The 15,169-nt window shown below is 44.6% G+C and overlaps 1 protein-coding gene across 2 annotated transcripts in view; it reads right to left on the reverse strand.

The window, feature by feature from the left end:
* Positions 1-4,032: 4,032 nt before the first annotated feature.
* Positions 4,033-15,169, reverse strand: part of CLMN (calmin) — a 92,181-nt gene continuing 81,044 nt past the window's right edge. For both annotated transcript variants that reach the window (XM_077323589.1, XM_077323591.1), the window contains 4 exons: positions 10,658-10,851; positions 6,819-6,876; positions 6,657-6,721; positions 4,033-4,236 (listed from right to left, as the gene is read on the reverse strand). In XM_077323589.1, the coding sequence (XP_077179704.1) occupies positions 4,074-4,236; positions 6,657-6,721; positions 6,819-6,876; positions 10,658-10,851 (480 nt within the window). In that variant the 3' untranslated portion in view covers positions 4,033-4,073. The remainder of the gene's footprint in view (positions 4,237-6,656; positions 6,722-6,818; positions 6,877-10,657; positions 10,852-15,169) is intronic.

Below are 15,169 nucleotides of genomic sequence, written 5' to 3' on the forward strand. Positions count from 1 at the left end.
GAAAGTGATGGACAGTAATGTGATCTAAAGGAGAAAGCATTTGGTTATTTGAAAATGGGCTAGCTTGTCCTACCTGGAAAAAGAAAAGTGGTCCCCTTTCAACACCCAAAAGGCTAAGCTGGGAATCATGAGCCCTGAATGGGCAAAAGTCAGATGGGATGCGAACTAGAGCAAGGGGCAACATTGGGTGAGATTGTGTGAAAAACCAGTCTGGATCCCACTCAACTGAGTTTCTATTTATTAAGCTATTAAGGGACATGGAACACGAAGAGAAAAATCAAAGCCAGCTGTCCTCTGATTTTCTTTAATGTTCTATTTTTTAATTTATTAGATTTTTATACTGCCCCCCCCAGCTCCTAACAGGATTTCCCCTCTATAATTTTAAGGGCTAGAAATAACACCCCCCCAAAAAAAAACAATCCCAAAACCTTATGGATTTCAGCATTTAACATTCCAATGCACGAGCTCCTTGGGAATATTTTATTATTCTATTTTTTAAAAGACTTGTCAAAAGAAATGCAACAGAATATTCTGTGTTCAGAAATGGCTGATTTCTTAACTTGTAAAGGACAGTGCAATACAAGAGCAGTCTGTCTAGGGAGGTTGCCAAACCTCCAACCTTGGAACGTGAAAATACTGAGCAGGAATATGTCAAGGAAGCTTGAGGTGTAAGATGTACTGCCTTAGGGCAGAGGCTTGGATAAGGCGATTTTGCATTTCTTCAGCTCCAAATTCTCCTGAGCCAAGTGGTGAACCAAGTGGACCAGAGGGCACCGTAATGTTAAGCTCTCCTCTGCCTGTCTCAACAAGGCAGGCTGTCTTGTGCATGCTAAGAAGGAAGTGCCTTCTTGTCCTCAATACAGCACTCTCCAAATCATCCCAAGACTGGCAACAAATGAGCTATGCGGAAAAGCACCCGGCTGGATAGCCATATGTTGCCACCCTCCCCTTTCTGCAATCGCAAAGAGAAAGATTTCCCAGCTTTGCCCATGAGATGAAGAATAAACATTGTTCCGCTAAGCGGCACGATCTATCAGCTGCACAATGCTGGGGGCAGCAGCTGCAGACTGTGCCATGTTTAATCTGAGCACTCTGCTTGCTTGAATGGATATTCACTAAGCACTGGGGTGGAAAGGAAAATAATATAGCTTTCCGTGCGGTCCTTTGTTTTCTTGGCAGAGGAATCTTTTCGGAAGGCTATCAGTACGATCAAGTGTTATGACCAAACTATTTCTAAGGTGTCTGGCAGCTTTTTACAGATGACTCCCTGTCAAGAAGTGGGGACGGGTAGGGGGGAAGGCCCTTCTTGGCTTTAGAAAAACAATGAGAGGCCGTCGGGATGCTTGCCAAAGCAAAAGCTTATCATGTAAGATAGCTGAATTATGTCATATAGGGAAGTCCCTTCCCTGTAGTGTTAATCTGATGGTGGAAGAGAGGTCAGGGAATGAAACTTCTATTATCTGGAAAGTGAAGCCACAGAACTAACAGGATCTCGAGGTGTCTTAAAGCACAGGAAACAACACTGCCATATGGGTCCGAATTGCTTCAAGGCAGGAATTGCTTCAAGGCAGGACTTATTCAAGGGTTCACGTACAGATGGCTCACAGGAGATCTGTGAGCAAATGCACATACATACAGGAAGCTGGCAGGTCAATGCTATCTACCGTTCACTCAGGGAGGCATTCTTCATTCTTCCTGTCTCCTTGGTGGGAGTCACCTTCCCTTCAGTTTTTCATCAGTTCTATAGTTCTAGAGCAGAGCACAGCTTTCAGAGATACCTGAACTGAGGGAAGGATGACTCCAACCAAGGAGACAGGAAGAAGAAAAAAGTTGTTCCTGCCTCCTTGAGTGTATGGTGGGAATCACCCCACCAAGATGTCCTCCTTTCTTCAGAGACGAACCCTTGAAGGTAAGTAGCCAGTGGTCTGTTCCCTTCAACTAATATCTGACCCATTTATCTGGGGATACTGGAAATCCAAACTTGGACATTCTGCAGACAAAGCAGATGCTCTACCATTGACCCACAACCCTATCTGCCTGTCTTTCTAAAAATGTTAACAACAGTTTTACTAAAGAAGTATGAACAGGCCTGCAGCCTCTATCTGGCTTCAAGTCACCTGGGTTTGGATAACATATAGAACAATCTGCTGCATTCCCTCTCACAATTTACCTTGGAAGTGACTGGATGCCCAGATGTTTGAATGCCTTGCCCAAAGGCTTGGACTGGTATCTGGAACTGGTTTGGACTAGAAGCTCTAATCTTGCATTGCCTCTTCTGACTACTTGCTTTCCTCTTCTGGACCTATTCTGCACACATGGAATAATGCACTTTCAAAGTGCTTTTGCAGCTGGATTTTCCTGTGCACAGCAGGATAATCTGCTTCTAAAGTGCATTGAAAGTGCATTATCCAACATGTGCAGAATGGGTCCTGGACAGTGAGTAACTGTGGAATATTTGCAATTTTGCATAGACATTATAGTATTTAAAATCTTTCATATGAGTGAGAACTGGAAGGTTTTCCTTTCACAGTCAGGCTACATTAATGTGATTCTGAGTCAAAATGGAAAGAGAGCTCCATTCACACAGACACATGTCCCAGACACATGTCCCAGACACATGTAGATCATCTCGGATACACACAGCTTGGGTGCAGACAGTAACAACACATGCTTCCTCAGCCTGCTAGAAGCAGAAACCTGCTCCCACATCTCTCTGGCTGCTAGATAAACAAGTGAGAAGAATACTCCCTCGAGAAAGTGGAAGACGCATTATATTATGGAGTGAAGGGCTGACTCAGGAAAGTGATGAATGAAAGCTAAGTAAATGCCACATATCACAAGGTTTTGAAAAAGGGTTTGGAGGATAGGTCTCTCACCAATTACTAGGCATGCTAATTAATTGGAGCTTCTCTATTAAGAGGCAGTATTCCAGGTACTCTGGAGACACAAGAGACAGCTGTTGCCTCCATATTCTGCTTCTAACTAGCAGAAGAATAATGAATCAGATCGGTTGTTGATAACCTTTGAAGCATTTCTCACATTCCTATCAGATGGGCATATTTTCAGTTTCTCCTGGACATCAACTTGAGTCCCATTAGCTGCTGTGCTGGCCCCTATCTCTTCACGTTCCCCAAATGGAAGCAAATGTATGCTGCATGAAGAAGGTAAATGGCTTCCATATTAAGCATACTATACAAACACAGCTAACTAGTAATATGACATTTATACTAGGGCACTCAAGAAATAGGTCTATGGATGAGGATTAATGAAGTCATAATACAGCTCTGGTTGAAAGCAACTGCAGGTTGACTTTGTCACTGTATTTGTATGGCAAACTAAGCAGAAATTGGACAGTTTCCTTTCTCCATTGATATGACATGGCTTTGTTACTTCATTTTAACACACAGGATGCCCCACAATACATTAACAGAAGTTCTCAATAATATTCTATTACATTTCCATTGGAAATTGAGTCTCTCCTCCATTCTTATTTTCAGCCACAGCTCATCTGCTTCACAGGTATATTAAAATCAAGAGGGGCTGGATTACAACCCCAAACCAGATTTATGTCTGAAACAAGCCTTCTGAGGCTGCATAAGCTTACAACCACAGTGCGTTTCGGAGGACGGCAAGTTTCTTCCACTAGGAAAGAAACATTAAAATATATTCATATATTTGGTGCAGATTTCATGGCCCTAAATCAGTTATAATTTCGAGTGCATCGTGAAGACTAGAGACCCCTAAATCTATAGCACTTCTTAAAAGATATTCATTTTTAAATTCAAGATCCTATAAAGAAAGGCACATACGTATAAAAAATGGGAATATCGAGCCGTTCACGCCACCATCTTCATTATTTATATACATATATATCTCTTTATAAATATAATCTATGTACAAAGTCAAATGCATCTGAGGCTTCGTAGGGAGATGCAGCAGAAAGAATCCTACAGCTTCTGAACCGGTTCCTGCATTTGGACCCTTGTTTTACCGGAATGGACACATTTTAGGGGCAGAGAAAACCAAACAAAATCAAGCCGCTGTCTTTTATTATTCTGACTCACTCACAGGGATCAAAGGGGGTTGCTAATAAGCTGTGGGAGGAGCAATAAGCAGTAGACGAGGACCCAGAGGAAAACAATGAAATAAAACAACTCAGGCTGGTCGGACCGCGAAGTGCTGCTATGCGGAACAGCCTTGTCTGGAGCGTCCCTTTTTTCCTGGCCTTTTCTCTTCCTAGAAAAGACGGAAGCAAACAGGAATGAATGGGGCAAAGGAAGGATGAATGGAGCGGCAGAGGCAGTATGAAGCAGAGATCCAGATCACTTACGTTTAGCTATTTATTTTTATTTACAAACTCATCTCCCACTTTCAGTCAGGCAGCCACAAGGCAGCTAACAATTAAAAGCACGCTATTCAAAAACAATTATAACACCCAAATTAAAACTAAAGGTTATATACATATTTTGTGTAATTATATGTATGTGTGAGTGCGCGTGTGTATGTATAAACATATAAGGCATTAATGAGAGCAAGTTAGGCGTAGTGTTTAGGAGTGCGGACTTCTAATCTGGCATGCCAGGTTCGATTCTGCACTCCCCCACATGCAGCCAGCTGGGTGACCTTGGGCTCGCCATGGCACTGATAAAACTGTTCTGACCGAGCAGTGATATCAGGGCTCTCTCGGCCTCACCCACCTCACAGGGTGTCTGTTGTGGGGAGAGGAACGGGAAGGCGACTGTAAGCCGCTTTGAGCCTCCTTCGGGTAGGGAAAAGCGGCATATAAGAACTAACTCTTCTTCTTCTAATGCAGGCTTCTCAACATTTTTACCATTGAGAAACCCGCAAAACATTCTTCAGGCTTTGAGACACTCCAGAAGTGGCTCTATTTCCTAAGATGCCTGAGATACAAACCCTCTCTGAAGCCTCCAAAAGTTCCCGCCAGGTGACATGGCATAGAATAATGGCAGCAGGGAAATGAGTCTGTTTTGTTCCCCAAACAGCAGAGGATAATATGCTTCCATCCGTGTTTGGTCACATTCAGTCTGGGTTTTCCTCCACGTGCTCTAACCATTTGCCCAACCCTTTCAGTTGCTCAGTAAACCAGAGGTGCATTCTGAGCTCTGGAAAAAGGTCACTCTGCAGCCAATCCTGTGTACCAGCAATGTCATCCTTGCATTTTGCTGACTGACCAGCGATTTATAAAGAAGGAGCATCCTTGTTGCTTGGACAAGGCCCAAGAGACAACAGAAACCTTCTGGGTCAATCATCTGCAGCAAGCCCTGTTAGCCAACCATGAGGAAAGTATTTCCCCAAGATGAAAACTGGTTGAAGATAACTGCAAATGAATCTCTATAGTCCTAGAAGATCTGAATTATTCGGTTGAATCTGATTGTTTTGTGAATGGGGTCTATTTCACAAAAGTGATTTTTTTTTACCATCTTCTCCCTTCCTCCAGCTGCCTCCTGAAAAGCTACTATCAAGCAACCCTCTAGATTAGAACAGCCTTTTTCAACTTTTTTACCATTGTGAAAACCCTGAAATATTCTTCAGGCTTAGAGAAACCCTAGAAGTGGCGCAATTATACAGAGCATGGTTGGGATGCATAGTTGTGGACACGCCCACCTGGGGCCCCTCCCCTTCCCACCCCCTCCAGGTCCATCATTGGCCTTGGGGGGGGTCAACATGACCCTATATGGTAATATCTCCCCATAAATGTTGACCAAATTTTTAAAATGAATTAACTTCCACCTATTTGGGAAACCCTTTCAGGGCTGTCATGAAACCCCAGGGTTTCACTTGGTTGAGAAAGCCTGCTCTAAAACAATATGGCATGTAGCACAGGTGACTGTGGCAAGAAGGGGGAAATCTGTCAAATTCACCCTCTCTGTAACTCTATTATTCAGGTTTTTACTTGGTTCACAGAGCTGGCTTCAGCTGCCCAAGAGTTTGCAGAAGAGAGATTACAGGTAAATTCACACCATCTTGCTGCCACATGACAATTTGTTCCAGAAAGCCCCTGTCCTTCAAAGGTGATGGGGTGGAGGCAACTAGCAGAAGGGGGAAAGTGGTAAAAAAAAACATCATTTCTGTAAAGCTGCTCCATCTGCAGAAGCCTAGTATATAATATTTAAAGAAAATCACAGCATGTTTGTGTGAGAGAGATCCATTCCACCAAGATAAATATGGACAGTGCAAATCCTACATACACCCTTATAAGCTCACTGACTTCAACTAACTCAGAAAGGTGTTTAGGATTTCACTGGTCAGCTATTGTCGATACAGACAGAGCGTTACCTGCCTTTGTTCACATTTAAAAGTACATGTGATATTTATTCATTTACAGGCTCCTGTCTCCCTTTTAGAATTTTTTTCACTAAAGTTGCAAAACAGCCCCAGCGACAAGCAGAGGGGGCAAAGGAAGAGTCATCTTGGTGATGAGACAAGCACTTAGCCAATCAGTACTACCCAGTCGGTTCTTGCTATGAACCTGAACAGATTTGAGGGTGCTTTCCCCCACTGCAACTTGAACCAGGAGAAGAAAACGCAGACCTGTATTGAACGCAGCAAGAGTGATCCTAGACCAGCTCTCCTGCTGTTACATCTCTCTTCACTCAAAAAGCTCAACTTAGAAAAAGAAGGAAAAATGTTCCTACCTGGGCGAGGAAGTAAAGCTTTCACTCGCGACGACGCTTTTCTGGTCATCACTGCTCCCACTTTCCTGCAAATATTTAATTTAAAATGTTTAATCTGCAAAGACCTGGGATGAATAGCAGAAGAAATGTATGGGAAATAATTCTTTAAAGCCGCCTCCTTACCTTACTGACCTGATCACCGCTTCTTTGGAGAACAACGTTGGGATCACTGTAGCAGACCCTGAAAAGTGAAGCAGTAATAAGTAAGCTACATTGGGGCAGCGGGTAGGCTGGATCCAGGGCTTTTGCATGAAGGCATACTTTTCTTTGCATACATTTTAGGCCATCTGATTATCTAAATAATGTATTTACTCAAATGCAAGATTAGATGCTTCCAGAATCATCTGCCTTTTGAATAGACATGATGTACTTGTTTCCCGTGCAGCCTGTATTTCCATCTTCCTATGCTGCTAGTGAGTCTCTTGTGGCACAGAGTGGTAAGGCAGCAGACATGCAGTCTGAAAGCTCTGCCCATGAGGTTGGGAGTTCAAGCCCAGCAGCCGGCTCAAGGTTGACTCAGCCTTCCATCCTTCCGAGGTCGGTAAAATGAGTACCCAGCTTGCTGGGGGATAAATGGTAATGACTGGGGAAGGCACTGGCAAACCACCCTGTATTGAGTCTGCCATGAAAACGCTAGAGGGCGTCACCCCAAGGGTCAGACATGACCCAATGCTTGCACAGGGGACACCTTTATCTTTACCTTATGCTGCTAGCATCAATATGTAACCATAATATAAACATGCCCAGGCCTATCTGAAGGTTATGTTACAGTGGACAAACCATGGCTTCTAGAAAGGATCAAGGTCCTGGATTCCCTTATGCAGTTGGGTCGCTTCATCTAATCTCCTTCTCCCCATAAAGTGAGCAGTGGGACTAAAGGCACAGCAGTCATGGCCATGGGGAGAAAGCAAGGGTCAACCGGGCAGGTTCTTGAGGGCAATCTACATGCATGATGAAGTGGTTAGAAAGTCAAACTAGGATCTGGGAGACCCAGGTTGGAATCCACACTCTGCCACAGAAGCTCACTAGGTAGCTCTGGGCCAGTCCCTCACTTGCTCAGTCTAACCTAGCTGGTTGTTGCAAGGATACAATGGAGAATGATGTTGTGAGCCACTTCAGGTTCCCAATAGGGAAAAACTGGGGTGTAAACAACCACAGTAATAAACAAGGTCTAAGTTCAATCCCAGCATCTCCAGCTGGTATCAGGTGTTGGCCAATGCTCTATCTGAGCCACCTGTCAGTCAGTATTATGCATCCGGGGTACAATTTAATCTACTACTAAGCCAGTTGGACCAATAGGCAGAATGAGTATAATTCACATTCTTATATCTTACAGAAAGAGAGAAAAGTCACAGCTCAGCAGGAGGCCCCTATGAGGTCAACACTTAATTCTTTGTGGAACACAAAGTCTTGGAATTGAATTAATAAATTGTGGGAGGGGAGACAGGGGCAGAGTAACCTGAATGGGAAAAAAAAACTTGGCTTGAGACTATCCATTGTACTAAAGAAGCCCGGCCAGTTTGGTTCCGTGTACAGAACGCTGAACCTGGAAGGAGGAGGTCAAAGTCCCACGCTCAGCTGTGAGCTAGCAAAAAAAGGGGGAAATTTGCACACTCTCTCAACCTACAAACCTCATCTTGATGGCATTAATGGCCTCCTTCTGTGCAAAACAAGTGTCACAAGGCTACTCGGCAACTACAAACTGCATCTGTGAAAAAACAGCTGGGCTACTGCTGAGCTTAGGAAACATGTGTAACTCCTAGCTAGGAATACCATGAGGGGTGGTAGGAAGGGGTGAAGGGGTGGAGCCTCTAGACGCCGAAGGGTGCAGACTGTGCGGAAAACAGAGGAGAGAAGCAAGACTGCCCTACCGGGGAGATTGAACCTTAATCCTAGGCTTTTAACACCTTGTTTAAGATAACTATGATTTATCATAGAATCATAGAATCATAGAGTTGGAAGGGGCCATACAGGCCATCTAGTCCAACCCCTTGCTCAACGCAGGATTAGCCCTAAGCATCCTAAATCCTACTATTTATGGTAGTCTTCAAACTGCAGCGAGGCAGATACTTATCCTGGGTGCATTTGGCTAATCCTGCATTGAGCAGGGGGTGGGACTAGATTTAAGGTGACCAGATTTTAACATTGGTAAATCAGGACACCACTGACGGGGGGGTGGGGGGGTGTTCTTGATTAAAATTTGGTCTATATGCAGCAATAAAAATTTGCATAGAAATCAAAAATAGTATTGTAATATATTTTTTTAATTTCAACTTAAGTACAATTTGCCAGGTGCCCCCAGAATGTCCCTCCAAACGTGGGACAATCCGGTCACCTTAGAATAGATCGCCTGTATGGCCCCTTCCAATTCTATGGTTCTATGGATGGAAACTGACATCAGAGGTAGACTTTTGTTCTAAATTGTCAATTCCAGAATTATTGTTCCAGGGCTGTGTTATCTAATGGATAGTTCATTTGGGAACCATCTCAAAAGCCGGTGCACAAAGCGTGTTCAGCCACTAACAAGAGTAAAGAGATGGATCTTGGGGGTGACAAGCTGTAAACTGCACCTGGTGCAACATGCGGCTGCTAGGGCCCTTACAGGAATACCCTGGAGGGCCCATATCCATCCAGGGCTGAGGCAGCTGCCTTGGTTGCTGGTTGTGGCCCGGATTAGGTTCAAGGTGTTGGTATTAACCTTTAAGGCCCTTTGAAATCTGGGACCCACATATCTTATGCCCCCCACAGGGCCTTTACTCTGTGGGCAAAAATGTGTTGGTGATTCCTGGCCCCCCGGAAGTTTGCCTGACCTCGACTTCCACCAGGTCTTTGATTAAGGCCAGGGTGTGGAAAATCTAGGGGCCCCTCTACTGTACTTTACAGTATTCTACAACAGTGGTCCCCAAACCTTTTTATCACCGGGGACCACTCAACGCCGGGGACCACTCAAGGCCTTTTACTGAGGCCCAGTGGGGGGGGGGTAGTTTACTCCTCTACTCTCAACCACTGCCCTAACGCTCTCTGATCGCTATGGTAATGTTTAAACATCCCTTAAAATAAGATACAGACATGCCACAACAATGAAATGTGTTGTAAAGGGCTGGGGGGGGGGGGGGAGAGAAGGCGTCCTTCGGGGCCCACCTCCAATTAGTCAAAGGACCACATGTGGTCCGAGGCCCACAGGTTGGGGATCGCTATTCTACAGTATTCTATACTATATATGAGAATGCATGTAAGACCAATCACATTTTTGATAGTAGGCACCCTTAGATTTGTACCTGAGTTGCTGGGGGTGGGGTGGGGGGAAGGAGGGGGGGTTGGGTTTTTTTTACTGTTTATTATTCTCCTCTTCAGATTATGTTACAGTTTTAATGTTTTATCTTGTGGGGATTCATTTTATGCTGTAACCCTCCCTGAGAAAACTTGTTTGATAGCAGCGGGTAATAAATCAAATAACTACTTACAATAAGTCCAATGAGCCTGTATGGTTCCTGTCACACTGTTAGAGAGGAGAAGACCTTAAGATCTAGAGAGTTGGGGGCGGGAGGAGGAAGGGGCACTGTGGGAATGAAGCAGGAAGTCTTTCAAAGCTTTTTAGGTCAGCTGGTTCTGAATGAAGAGGTTTGCCATGCTGTTGAATGATTGGCAGCTGAAGGAACTTGGGTCATGAGCCTACTAGATCTGAGCACTTTTAAGGCCCATTGATGCCAACAGGAAATGTAAGGATGCACTTAAATCTTTGCTGCTGGAAGAGATTTAACTATGAACTGGATCATGTCCTTTCAAGATGCACAAGCCCTTCTCTCCTGATGGTCTCACAGTTGTCTAGTATTGCAGCCAAGTCATCTCACAATATCTGAGGCAGGGCTGGTAAATAAACTGTGCCTAGGACATGAACAAGGGAAATAGTGGAGAGGTCTCCCAGTACAGTAAATGTCAGCACCAGACCAAGAAAACCGTACCTTGAGAACCCCTGATGATCTGCAGAATCTTCTTCTACCTTATCTAGTAGCCGAGTGGAGCCAGCTTTTGTACCTTGGGCGTTTTCTCCTTGGAAAATGGCCTTATTTTTCCTTTTTTCTTTCCTTTTACTTCTTTCCTCTGTCGTTTTTCTTTCTTCTGGCACTGCTGTAGCATCAAATTGATTTACCACTATCTGTTTTTTTTTTAAAAAAAGAAAACCCTTTCAAAAGCCAGGCACAACATACGTTTATCAAGACCCTCCTAAGGGCAGCTCAGCCTCATTGGCAGTAAATCGTATTAAATATGCAATGACACAAACAATGATACTCAAACAAAGAAGAAGAGGACAGACCGCTGTTCTAAAGCAGGCCATTTATGCTGGTAGTTGTTGCTTAAATACACAATCACTGCACCTGGCATCTGAAGACACTTAGGACACATTCAAAAGCAAAGAGATGAACCAGGAGAACAAGCACCAGGCATCTACTTCTGTTTGATCCTCTTATCTGTTAATATATTTCAAATTGGATGCCATCCACTTTTTGCTTCTTCCCAGCATGCCAGACTTGATACCTGCTAGCCTGATACCATTGCACCTGGTGACATCTACAAGGCATCTTGCACAGGATGCAGTGAGAGAGGCCTCAAGACCATTGGATAAAGATCCACCTAGCCCAGGGATTCCCATCCATGGGTCCATGGATCCCCTGGGGCTCGCAGGAGCTCCAGAGGGGGTCCCCGGCATTTCTCCTCCTGCCTTAATAGACTCGGCCACAAGCTAGGGAACCGGCTGCTTTAATTGCTTCTCCTCTGGAGGCAGAGAGAGTTCTCTTGTGGTTTCTGTGCTTGGGAGGGGGCGGAGCCTCCATGTCTACTCCCATCTTAAACTGCATCTTGTCTCCCCCCCCCCCAGTCCTCCTTGACCCTGCCTGTTAATGCAGATGGGATGTCACTTCTGGTAATTTTAATGGGTGTGGCAGGAAATCCTGCAATGGCTGCCAGTTGAATTCCGGATCAGACTAAAGGTTCTGGTAATTACCTTCAAGGCCATACGCGGTCAGGGCCCAGTGTACCTGAGGGATCGCCTCCCCACCTATGCCCCCCAAAGTGCTCTGCGCTCCACTGCCACCAACCAGTTAAGGATCCCTGGTCCTAAAGAAGTCCGCCTGGTCTCAAACAGGGGCAGAGCATTTTCTGTCGTAGCCCCCACCTGGTGGAACGAGCTCCCGGAGGAGATCAGGGCCCTGACGGAGCTTAAACAGTTCTGCAGGGCCTGCAAAAAGGAGCTCTTCCGCCAGGCATTTGGTTGAGACCAGACACAATCAACAACGACTGGAAGGCCCCTGCTCCCCCCCTCAGAAGTCCACCAACATGCTCTGGACCTGTTTGTATTGTTGCATTGTTGTACTGCCTATATTATTTATACTGTTACATTGTTATACGGCTATTATTGTAAAGTTATTCACATGTTTATAGATTGTTTTATGTACTGTTGTTGTTCTTATGTAAACCGCCCTGAGCCCCCGGGGAGGGCAGTATATAAATATAAAAAAATAAAATAAATAATAAAATAAAGTGTGGCTAGCTGACATCACTTCCCGGACTCCTCAAAGCCTGAAAAATTTTCAGGGATTCCTTCATGGTCCAAAACAGGGGTAGTCAAACTGCGGCCCTCCAGATGTCCATGGACTACAATTCCCAGGAGCCCCTGCCAGCCTTTGCTGTAAGGGCTCATGGGAATTGTAGTCCATGGACATCTGGAGGGCCGCAGTTTGACTACCCCTGGTCCAAAGGTTGAAAAAGGCTGGCCTAGCCTGAGGAATAGTTCTGGAGACCTCAAAAGCTCACACATCATGTTGTTAAGTTTAATAGAAGATATTACATTGCTTCTGTTTCCTCATATTACCGTTTTAAAAAGTTCTTCACCTAAAAGTGTTACATTGTCTCTTTGAATAAGTTTAAATCTGCCTTAGCCGTAACACAGATCATCAAGCTTTATAAAACTCTAACTGCTGTACAAACAGAATTACAATATGATAGAATCAGATGGATAGCCATGTTGGTCGGAAGCAACAGGACCAAGTCTGAGTCCAGAGGCACCTTTAGCAAAGTTTTATTCAATTTAAGACCAGCAAAGTTTTATTGAAGGTATCAGCTTTGTGTGCATACACACGTCTTCAGATATCTGAAGAAATGTGCATGCACGTACTTATCCCTTGAAAAAAAACTCTGTTGGTCTTAAAGGTGCCGCAGGATTCAAACTTTGTTCTTTCAGTGTGATTGACAACATGGAAAAACAACAAACATTCTAACTTCACAACAGGAAGGCATAGTGGCCCTTGAGTGTCAGACTTGCTGACCTATGTTGTTCTTAGTGCTGTTATTTCTCACCAGAATTTTGAAGCTACCAGGGCTGTACTTAGCAGCTTGTATCTAACCATTCTTCTCAGCAAAGTTTGTAGCCTTCTGCTGGCTTCCGACATCGCTGAAGATTATGGTAACTCCTTCAAGACTGTTTGCTGGCAAAAAGTTTCTATATTCTCTTATGGTTCCCCCTCATTGCCATTTCTTTGCCCTGGCCGGTTTCAATGCATTCCCAAGTCCTGGTTTTTTCTAGAGGACTCATTCTTGCGGTTTTGAGGTGCCTGAAACTTTTACTCACATGCAAATTCTATAGCAGTTTAAGAGTTTCTCTGCTAACTCCCCTTGTAACTTTTCACAGCGACTCAGAGGGCTTCCATGTACTTAATCTTCTGTCTGGGAATGAAACTCGCATCGATATGGCAGCTGCCAAATATATCTCAGCTACACTAAAAATTCCAGCTGTTGCCATTAAGTTAGTACACTGTTAAATGTGCAAATTCTGGTAACTATTTTTAATGTGATATTTTAGATTATAGGTTCAACATTTACTTATTCCTACAGTAGCGAATGTTCTTTTTTCTTGTGTATTTCAATTATTGTTATACTGTTTTGTCTAAAAGCCAATGTGCTCCGTAGACTTCCTCGAGTAAATGAATGATAAACTGAGTGGTAGGAACCATACAGGTGGCTGGACAATCCTGATGAGCATTAACAGCGTACTTAATAGGATCTCTTTCGCATCTGTCTATATGTTGATTCCTTGTCCACAAGCAGTCTAGTTTATATCTGTGTCCTTCCAGAAGATGTGAAAGAACTGAATGCCTCGGACCTTCTAAAACTGATTCTACCTACACTGGCTCCCATATTGCTTCTGGGTCCAATTCAAGAAGACGAAAAAGGAGAAGGAAGAAGAAGAAGAAGAAGAGTTGGTTCTTATATGCCTCTTTCCACTACCCAAAGGAGGCTCAAAGCGGCTTACAGTCGCCTTCCCATTCCTCTCCCCACAACAGACACCCTGTGAAGTGGGTGAGGCTGAGAGAGCCCTGGTATTACTGCTCGGTCAGAACAGTTTTATCAGTGCTGTGGCAAGCCCAAGGTCACCCGGCTGGCTGTATGCGGAGGAACGGGGCATCAAACCCAGCTCACCAGGTTAGAAGTCTGCTCTTAACTACTACACCAAGCTGGCTCTCTAGATGCTGGTACTGACCTTCAAAGTCTTGAATGGCTTGAGCCAGCATACCTTATAACTGCCTACTCCCACAGGAACCTATCCAAACATTATGGCCATATTTAGAGGCACTGTTTCAGGTGCTTCCACCACATAAACGTAGATGGGTGATTTCAAGAATGGGCCTTCCTTGTTGTGGCATCAAAATGATACCATTTCCTCCCTAGAGAGATTCATTTATCCCAACCTAACACTGTCTTCCACCAGTGAGTGCAAGCTTTTTTGCTTGGGCTGATGTTCCTTCAGTGACCTTCATTAACCCCTCCTCTTCCTTAATGCACAAGCTTCCTTGGGTTTGTGTTTTACAACAGTGGTCCCCAACCTTTTTATTACCGGGGACAATTTTTTGCCGAGGGACGTCGCTGCCGCCTGAGCCCTTGCTTTGCTTGCTTTCCCGCCGGCGCCCCTGACTTCCCGCTGCCCACAGGGGGGTGCTGCCAGCAGCAGTTGTGCAGTGCCACGCCGAGGGGAAGCCCCAGCCATGGTGACCGCCGGAGAGCACCAAAAGTGAGCTGGTGGAAGAGTGGCAGGGCAGCCTCCAAGGCAGCAGCCGGGGAGGAGGACGAGGAGGAGCTGCGGCCCGGTACCGACTGATCTACGGACCGGTACCGGTTCCGGGGGTTGGGGACAGCTGTTTTACAGAACTGTTGTTATTGTTTTATGTTCATGTATATTTAAAAATATGTTTTGTCTGTTATCTGCCTTGGGGACCTTAAACTGGGTAGATAGCATTAAAAACATTTACAGTAAATAAATGACAAAAACCTGACCCATAGAGATAGTGAGATCACTGAATTCACCATTACCACACATATAGAAAAGCAGCTTTCATACAGCTGAGTTTATGCTATGCGTATCTTACAAACACAGAGTGATGGAACGCAAGCAGATATCACGTGAGTTTGCTCTATAAAAATAA

The sequence above is a fragment of the Paroedura picta genome, chromosome 2, assembly GCF_049243985.1.
Source record: "Paroedura picta isolate Pp20150507F chromosome 2, Ppicta_v3.0, whole genome shotgun sequence".
Taxonomy (NCBI): domain Eukaryota; kingdom Metazoa; phylum Chordata; class Lepidosauria; order Squamata; family Gekkonidae; genus Paroedura; species Paroedura picta.